The sequence below is a fragment of the Zalophus californianus genome, chromosome 15 (genome assembly GCF_009762305.2).
Source record: "Zalophus californianus isolate mZalCal1 chromosome 15, mZalCal1.pri.v2, whole genome shotgun sequence".
Classification (NCBI taxonomy): domain Eukaryota; kingdom Metazoa; phylum Chordata; class Mammalia; order Carnivora; family Otariidae; genus Zalophus; species Zalophus californianus.
The window spans coordinates 69,360,054-69,369,833 of record NC_045609.1 but is presented as its reverse complement, the minus strand read 5'-3'; the positions used below and the strand labels follow the sequence as shown (position 1 = coordinate 69,369,833).

General features: G+C 33.6%; 1 protein-coding gene across 2 annotated transcripts in view; it reads right to left on the bottom strand.

Annotated features, from left to right (window-relative positions):
• Window positions 1–530: 530 nt before the first annotated feature.
• Window positions 531–9,780, bottom strand: part of SHOC2 (SHOC2 leucine rich repeat scaffold protein) — an 88,678-nt gene continuing 79,428 nt past the window's right edge. For both annotated transcript variants that reach the window (XM_035724255.1, XM_027596176.2), the window contains exons 5-9: window positions 8,597–8,785; window positions 7,280–7,402; window positions 5,299–5,436; window positions 4,863–4,980; window positions 531–3,310 (exon numbers count right to left, since the gene is read on the bottom strand). In XM_035724255.1, the coding sequence (XP_035580148.1) occupies window positions 3,102–3,310; window positions 4,863–4,980; window positions 5,299–5,436; window positions 7,280–7,402; window positions 8,597–8,785 (777 nt within the window). In that variant the 3' untranslated portion in view covers window positions 531–3,101. The remainder of the gene's footprint in view (window positions 3,311–4,862; window positions 4,981–5,298; window positions 5,437–7,279; window positions 7,403–8,596; window positions 8,786–9,780) is intronic.

Here is a 9,780-nt window from a genome sequence, read left to right as displayed (position 1 = left end):
TTCAGGAATTTATTCCCCTATTTATAAACTATGCCATTTGTTTTCATCTAATTTTAATCATGCAAGAGTAACCATATAACCTTGGTTTCCAGAGGCAGTTCTGATGTATGGCTGTTTGGCCCAACATAATGACTGTTAGTGCTCCTTTCCATTTCAAAATGTCCCATTTTATATACTTTCACCAGAAGCCATTCTTGCTGATAAACTTTTGTGATCTGAAGTTTGGACTCAATATGCATGGCCTAGCAATAACTGACATGAAAAGCAAAAGTTGTAACAAAAGTTATCACAGAAAGACTACATAAATTGTGATGTATAAGCGTTCATCCATTTTAAACGACTCAGGCTTTACAATGAGATAAATTAGAAATATGCAATTACATTTTTAGAGCTCATTCCAATTTATCATCCACCTTTTAATATAAGTACAAATAAATGTTTTATGTTTATTTTCTCCTTCAAGAGTTTCTATCTTGTTTTCATGTGTATCCATCAAGTCCATAAATTATTTAGCATCTCCCCCTTCTTTCTGTATGAAATAATCATTTGGGATTTAAAAAGTACTATACTACCACAAAAGGACTGTTTAACATTGTCATTGCTGTTTTGCTACTATATATTAACAAAAAGCAAAGTTTAGAGCAATGTTTTTCCAATGTAACGTTCTATAACATTCCTTTTTTTTTTTTTTAATTTACTGAGCCTTATGGAGCAATGACTAAACCTGATTTCTTCAAGAGAAAGGAAAATGTTTGGATATGCCAATTAGTCCCACTGGTTTCAGGAAAAGTATTAGCTCATATATAGTCACTGAACAATATCCCTTAATATATTCAAACTATTTAAATATTAAATATCTTGATTAAGAGTCCATTTTAGTTTCTTGTTAGAAGTCACGAAATTCATTGGCTCTTACAAGGCGGCAGCCATAAAAAGGACACGTTTTATACTTCTTAGAAAAATTTTATAGTCCTCAGCTATATATGGTTTGCCTGTAACAATACTTGTACATGTAAGAGTGTGATCCTTCTGCACTGCTGTTGCAGACTAACATAAATGAAGGTAGGGGAACCAAAATGTTTCAAAAACCAAATCTATTTTCATTTTTAAGAAACCTTTTTTTCTAAAAAAAAAAAAATAGGTTACTTCCTTGCAACTTTAAGTTCCATCATTTTTATATATAAACACACCTGGATATGTTTTTTAAAAAACCACACATACACATAGGTATATAGAGCTGTAATAAACAAATTCCTTTTATAAACAAAATTTTAACTGAAAAGCCACAGTAGATGGAAAAAAAGAAGAAAAGGATATTACTTGGTAAAATCCAGTGACATCTACAATAGTTTTACAGCACATTTAAGCATTCTAGGGTTTTATATCTTCACCTGCCTTCCATTTCTTACTTGCTCCTTAAAAAATTGCCAATTATAAATACAGGTTCTACCTCAAACTCAGTCCTGTGAGTGCCAGAAAAAGCAAAACACTCCAAATTTCTATTTTAATAGAGCGTCAATTCAAAAATGGTTTTATTTAAAATACAATGCCCATCTAAATGGAGGGAAAAAAAAAGAAAACCAAGCAGCAATACTTAATTATACAGAATATTCATTATATGAATGAAGTGTTTTTTAGGATGATATCTAGAATGCACTTGCTCTGTTTCTTCCAGTAATTAAACTGACTTAGAATGACACCACCAAAAGTAAGATTACTGTCTAAGGGGCACACACTTACAGTACTGCTAGCCTTAAAAGCAGTAAAGCAAATGAAAACGTATCAAATAGCACATGCACATCTTACAGAACTTCCACTGAACTATCAATGGCTTCTATACAATGTGCCTCTTTTCCATAATTTTATTAACACCTACCAAGAAAGGAAAGATGAGATTAAAATCAATGGTACTGAACTGAATTGTTTGAAGCCAGTGCCCCACATGTGGGGAAAAGTGCATTTAGTTCAGCAGCAATATAGCACAGTGTGAAGATATTGTGCTTAGACGCAGATATTCCAGAACTGAAAGATGTACAAGGCAAGTCAAGATATAAAACCATAGTACACTGTTAAATAACCTTGAAACATACATATATTGCAGTGTTCAAAGAAAAACATTCATTTCATTGTACAAGGCTAGGGAGAAATCCTTAAAGTTACCTATTGTAGTTTATGATATAATAAATACATATCTATATAGCATTGTATATACATATATAGAATGTGTGTGTTTATGTGTATCTTTTTTTTTTGCCAAATTATTGTTAGTTTTTGTCATTCTGCAACTTTCAGGAGTGAAAACTCTTCCAAACTACAAGTTTCTGTTCCCCCAAACTTAAGAAAAGATATTTATACTAGAAAAGGTCTCAATACCCTCCCCCCAACCTAAAGACTCACTTCAGATATTTTGCTTTACAATTGATCAGAGAAACACAATTAAAAGAATTCTAGAATTTTTGACTGTATCTTTTCACTTGCCAGTTGTTTCAACAAGCAAGTATCTTTTAATATTTAAACCAGCTGCTGCAACTTCTTTAGCAGAGGACATAAACTAGATTTCACTGATTAAAACAGAGCAAATCAAACCAAAAGAAAAAAAAAAAACCCAGTGATTTACTCTGACTGTAAACAATATATAAAATTTAAATCTCAAATTTCAAAATAAGTTAAAGAAAAATTCTACCTTTAGGGCCTATAATACTACAATGATTTGACAATTGGTAAGGGGAAAATGTATATAAAAAATTGCAACAAAATTATCCATTATTTTTGCTAAGAGAAAGTATATCTAACTATACTACCTCTGGCCCTTAAATTTAATAACGTCATAATTTGTTGGCAAATGTTTTCAGCAAACTGGCATATCATATTACACAACAGAAAAACATCCATCAAGTTCAGCAAAGAAAACTTATATAAGCCTTTTGTACAGAATTAAAAAAAATCTAAATGGCTATGATTCCTCTATTAGCAGAAACACATAATGCAGTCTTTATAAATCTGCCAAATATATCAATATCTACATAAATAGATACAGATATAGATATGAAACATTAATGGCAGTCTATTTTTGAACAGTGTGTGGGACCAGCAGATTTGTATCAGACCATGGCACGATATGGACCCTGCATCTTTAGGAACTGAATGATAAAAGAAGGACCCCCAGCAACGATCTGAGGTGGAAGGTGACTGAGTGGACAGTTCTCAATACTCATGATTGAAAGCTTGCTGCAAAGAGCCAGCTCAAAGGGAAGGCTATGTAGATTGGGGTTGTCATTCAAATACAGTTCTTCCAGGTTCTCCAGTGTACCTGTTAAAAAAAAATAAAATAAAATCAATTACTTTTTTTTTAATTAGTTACTATTCTAGAAGTTCAATTGGGCATGATGCTATCCTCGGCCTTATATATACTGAATACACATTTCCTCTTACTCTCTTCTCTTAGTTTTAAAACTCTACAACCATGGATCTTCAATTTTACTGCATATTCAAATCAAGTGGGGCTGATCTAAAGAACTCTGATGTCCAGGTCATGTTCCATACCAATTAAATTGGAATTTTTTCCTTTATGGTCAGTTTTCAAGTTTGGAAAGTATTTTTTAAATACACATGCTACATCCCCAAAGATTCTGTTTGGGACAGCTTGGCACTGGTATGTATTTTTTCAAAACTCCAGAGGTGAGTTTATTGTGAATCAGTGCCTATAATCACTTCCCTGTGATAAACAATGTGATGATCTCTTTTATTAAATAAATTTCTCATGTGGAAGGATTTTTGTTACTTGGTATAAATCTTTCACTGAGTTACACATATTTGGCAATAAGCCAAAAGTCAACTTATGTAATAATCTTAAAAAAAATTATCTTAGACTGTCTCAGGATATTCACACTTTCTAGGCAAATGTCTCCCACAATCACATGAGGCCAGATGAATAAACATACTAGAAATGAAGTTGCCTCCCATGTTTTCTAATTTCTAAACTTCAAAATTTGTGATATTTGATACTGGTAGGCAGAAGACTAATGAAAATAATGGCTACCAAGGCAATGGATGTTTACATTTAAAATTTTAACTATTAGAAGTTAGTACTATTATCCTTACTTCACACAAGTAGAAAACTTGAAGCTTAGGGAGTTTCCATACCTTATCCAAAGCCGTAAAGCCAATAAGCAGCATGGCCAGATTTTGAAAGATCTATTTTACCGCAAAACCATTTTTTTAAATTAAAATATAATTTACATTATAACTCCAAACCCATTCTTAACCACTAAACTAAAGGGCCTCTGAAACAGCATGGTATAGATGAAGAACATAATACATGGAATTATTAATTTAAGAACTACAATGTGACCTCAACTGATCAATTCTCTTTGTAAAATGGGGTTACAACTTGCACTGCCTAAAATTCAAGGTAGTCACATTGATTATATGAAATAATGGGTATGAAACACTTAGAAAATTTCAAAGTACTGTCAAATATTAATTTAATCAAATATTAAAATTAATCCTAAAACCTCATGAGGAAATGTTCTTTTGGCATAAGACATTACTAGCTTAATTCAGGCTTATATAATTTTTAAATGGAAGAAATATAAAATAACTCTTCTGAAATAAACATATTGGAAATAGAAGTAGGCTAAAATATTCTCAAATGCAATATTAACACCCCACGAGGAAACCTAACCAAAACCAACTATCCAACCAACCACTTGGGACTCTACTTAAAAAAGAGAGAGAGAGAGAGAATCTTGACTCTGAGGTAACATCAGGTGACAAAAACAGATCTGTCCTATTTATCTGAGATGCTGCTTGAACACACGAGAGCAAATCAGTACAGAGTCAAGCATCCAAATGGTTCATACCAATTTCTTCAGGAAGATGAGTGAGTAGGTTCTCTCCAAGGCCTAGATGTGTGAGATTGGTAAGGTGACCAATGCCTCTGGGAAGGGTGGTCAACTGGTTGTTTGTCAAGACTAATTTCTAAAAGATAAAAGATAGTTACACGTATATTTCCTACTACTGATACAAATTTAAAATAATGCATCTACTAAACTAATAAGATAAATTAATAGGTAAATTAGATTAGGTAAGAATCACTCAATAAATCTTACTTTCAAAGCGTATCATTTGTTAGCAAGTGAAAAGCAGATAGTTACATAACATAAAAGTCAGCCCTAATGCTATAATAAAAAATCTCTAAAGAATTAAATCAAATTTGTAAGAAAATTGTGCAGTTTGGAATGTACCCTAAAAACTTTATAGTCATATAACTATAAAATCATCAGGATAATGTTTTACCTGTAAATCCTTAAGATAAGCAATTTCATTTGGCAACGATTCCAATTTGTTCTCCTCTAGATCCAATTCTCTTAACTTCCTAAGGTTTCCAAGACCATGGGGAAGCTTCTTTAGCAGATTGTTTGATAATATTAGAACCTAAGAGAAATTAGTGATAGTGTTTGGTAACTCATGAAATGGAATTATATATTACCATTGTGTGGCTTACAATTTACTAAACTGCTAATTTTCTAAAGAGTGAATATTAACAGTAATGTTCACTTATATAACATTTAACTTACTATTCTTAAAAAAGTCACCATAGCTACTGGAAATAAAAGAGATTCAAGTCAAAATTAATGAAAGCAAAAGTTTAATTTTACCTATAACAAAAAAAAGTAAAATAAACTACTTGCACTAAAATTCATATAGTTAATGGTATTTTGATACTGAGTGGTTACAAATGTTTATCTGATAGGAAACCACTTATTTATTCAAAACCCCTTACAAACCATCATTTTTAGGGAGGTAATTTCTAAACTGCCTATTTCAATACATAATAGTTATTATTTATGGTATATTTATTACACTGGAGGCCATCCTCTAATATACTGAAGAGAGAAAAAAGTAGCTGAAAAAGATAGTTCCTGTTCTCAGAGAAATTACGGTGGTGGTGGTGAGAGTAGGGAGACTATACTTGGTATGGAGGTAGTGAAAAGAACACTGAACGGGAAGACCTACATAAGGTTCTGGCTAATGTTTTATGCCCACCTTTTCCCCCCGCAACGTTATACCACCTATAATAAAATAAACATATGTAATAAGACCAAAAAAATCAATAGCTATTATTTATTGAGTTTACTACTTGCAAGGCACCTAAATGCATTGTGTGCATTATCACATTTAATCCGAATTCCAACCTTCTGAGGAAAATACTATCATCTTCATTTCACAGCTGAGGAAACTGAAGCTTGGTCAAGTTAAATCCATAAATAGAGATAGAAGTGGAATTGTACCCATATCTGTCTTGCTTCAAAATTCATGCTTTTTAACCATAACACCTTACTATTTTACCTTACTAAATAAAATAATTTTAAAAAAGAAATTAGATTTTTAAAAACATGGATACAGAGGAACTTTTAAAAAATATATATATATTTATTATTAGTAAGGTTTTTCATCAAAAGGATGAAAATTCTAGGGACTCAGAAGGAGAATTCATCCTTGACTAAGGAGGGGACAATAAGATCTTTAATTATGGAAAATAATTTAAAAGGAAAAAAAGGGATGAGAAGAGGGCACTCTAGATACTGAGAACAGTAAGACTAAATGTACAGGGCACCTGGGTGGCTCAGTCGTTAAGCGTCTGCCTTCGGCTCAGGTCATGATCCCGGGGTCCTCGGATCGAGCCCCGAATCGGGCTCCCGGCTCAGCAGGAAGCCTCCTTCTCCCTCTCCCCCTCCCCCTGCTTGTACTCCCTTCTCCCTCTCTCTGTCAAATAAATAAGTAAAATCTTAAAGCAAAAGACTAAATGTATACAGAGCTAGAAATATGCACAAATTTCCAACAAAGAAAATAATCTAATTAGTTAAATAAGAGCAAAAATGTGTAATTAGGATGTAAAAGTGGGCCAGAATCATAGGACAGGTCCTCAATGCCAGTCTGAGGACTCCATAATCATTTTGGTAGACATTAAGTGCAGGATTCTTAGGGAAAAACTATGTTCTAAAAGATGCTAAATTTTAAAGATCTTTTCTTTCAAAGATACTTTATAGCATTCAAACCTACCAACTTTCAGTGGGCAGGAGCAATTCAGAAGCACTGAGCCCAGATTAAGTTAATACCTCATCATCCTAATACGGTTGTATGTTTGAGAAAGCTCTAACATTTCTAATTATGATCTTCCCCCAACAGAAATGGCTTATTTTAACTGGAAACTTTAAAAGCAAGATAACTTCAGAAGGGTCTAAGGAGTTCTAAATAAATGCTCTTTTATACTCACCTCAAGAGAAACAAGACCAGACACATCCTCAGGAATCTTTGTGAGCTGATTGGTCGCTAAATTCAATTCTACCATACTGGTCCAAGTTCCAAAATCCAAGGGAAGTGATGTCAACTGATTGTCCTGGCAAAGACAAAAAGAAGTAACCATGGTAGAACCACAAAAACAAAGCTACACACACACACACACACACACACACACACACACACACAGAGACACACACACAGACACACACACACACACACACACACACACGAACAGTATTCAGCCATAAAAAAGAATGAAATCTTGTCATTTGTGACAACATGAATGGACCTTGAGAGCAGTATGCTCAGTGAAATGAGTCAGATGGAGAAAGACAAATACCATATGATCTCACTTATATATGGAATCAAAACAAAACACCAAGTTCAAAGATAAAAGATTGATGGTTGCCAGGGGTAAAGGTAAGGAGGTGGCAAACTGGGTAAAGGGAGTCAAAAGGTATAAACTTCCCAGTAATTAAATAAATAAGTCATTGGGATGTAAGATACAGCATGGCAACTATAGTTAATAATACTGTATTACATATCTGAAAGTTGTTAGGGGAGTATATCTTAAGAAGTTCTCATCACAAGAAAAAATATTCTGCAACTATATATGGTGATGGACATTAACTAGACTTAGTGTGGTGATTATTTCCCAATACACAAACATTGAATCATTATGTTGTACAACTGAAACTAATATAATGTCAATTATTCCTCAATAAAAAAGATCATCCCTAAAATAATTACGATATTCAAAGATAAACATATTTTAATAAATTCTGGCTATATGTTTACATATAAATCTATAGCTACTTAATATATAATTAAGCACATTAAGAACAGTTTTTAAAAACTGTGTGGAAAGACAGTCTTGCATGCTTTAACTTTTTTCTACTTAATAAACTGAGAATGTTTCAACTGGTATTAATATTCTTCTAAACTTGAGTATTAATTTTAATGACTTCACAGTATTCCATTGAAGATATACTATTAAAAAATGAAATCTTTATTAGGTTGGTACCAATTAAATAGAAAATTCTACAATAAATATCCCTACAACTATGCTTTCATAGACATTCATGATTATTTCTTTAGGATAAAGTGCTAAGAGTATGCATGGTTCTAAGATATTTGTTATCTAATACAAATTGCCCTGAAGGATCATCAGTTTAGACCCAATCAGCAAGTAACAAGTAACTGTTCTCCACACTAACAGAGAAAACACAAGTATTAGTGTAAGTACTAATAATAGTAGCTTTTCTCCCCCTCAAAACAAACAGAGGCTTACCTTCATATTCAGCTTACTTAATACTTTTGCTCTGGAGAAAATTCCAAATGGGATTTTATTGATTCGATTGTGTTCCATGTTGAGGGAATAGATGGTGGAAAACTGAGATGGACCACCTACTGGATATAACTGGAAGCAATTTCTAGCTAAGGTCAAACTATTCAGTTTCACAAGACTTGATAAAAGACTCTGTAAACAAAATAAACACATGAATTAGAACTGTAACAGGATCACTCCATAGAATATAGAGCAGCAGGCACAGATGCCTCAAAGGGCCTTCAGGTAACAAATGACAGAGACTGCCTGGGCCAGATCTGTGATGCCTCACAGAGAGGGACAGTCACGACTCAGCTCTAGCTAACTGTTGCCTTATAGGAATGTGGAGCTAATAGAGTTAGATTTCCAGATTTTACAAGAAACAGAAAACTCATGAAATCTGATTTTTATTCCTTGGCTTTAGCTTATTTAGAACACTCCATAAAGAAGGGGCGCCTGGGTGGCTCAGTCAGTTAAGTGTCTGACTCTTGATTTTGGCTCAGGTCGTTATCTCGGAGTGTTGAGATCGAGTCCCTTTGGCTGTGGAGCCTGCTTGGGATTCTCTCTCCCTCTGCCCCTCCCTACTCCCCCCCCTCTCTAAAACAAAACAAAACAAAACACAACACCAAAAAAAAAAACAACAACCCACCACCCTATAAAGAAAATATGTCTGAGGGTACGAGGTATCTCCTGAGGGGCCAGGCTGAGAACCTTACAGAACAGAATTGTTGGCATCACACAGTCCTGAGTCTGTGTCCTGGCTCTGCCACTTGCTCTGTGACCAATCCTACTCAGGTCCGAGTTAATGATCCTCTAAATTATTATTAACACAATACCTGACTCAGAGGAAGCTGTTATTCAGTAATTTAATGGCTCCTTTAAAGAAGATTAAATTCAGAAAATGACAACACTTCCTGATATTATATAATATTGTTTTTCCATATGGTAAAATTTCAGAGGGAAATAGGCATCTATCAAGTAAGTATTTACTGCACATAGTAACCCCCTTACTTCAGCCTCCCACCATGTAACCACAGTGCTAGGCGTTTAGGTATTACAGAAGAAATTCTGCCATTAAAATGACTAAACCCTACTTAGAGCACACAGATGGGGAAAAAGAAAACAATACATAACTGTATATAATCAAT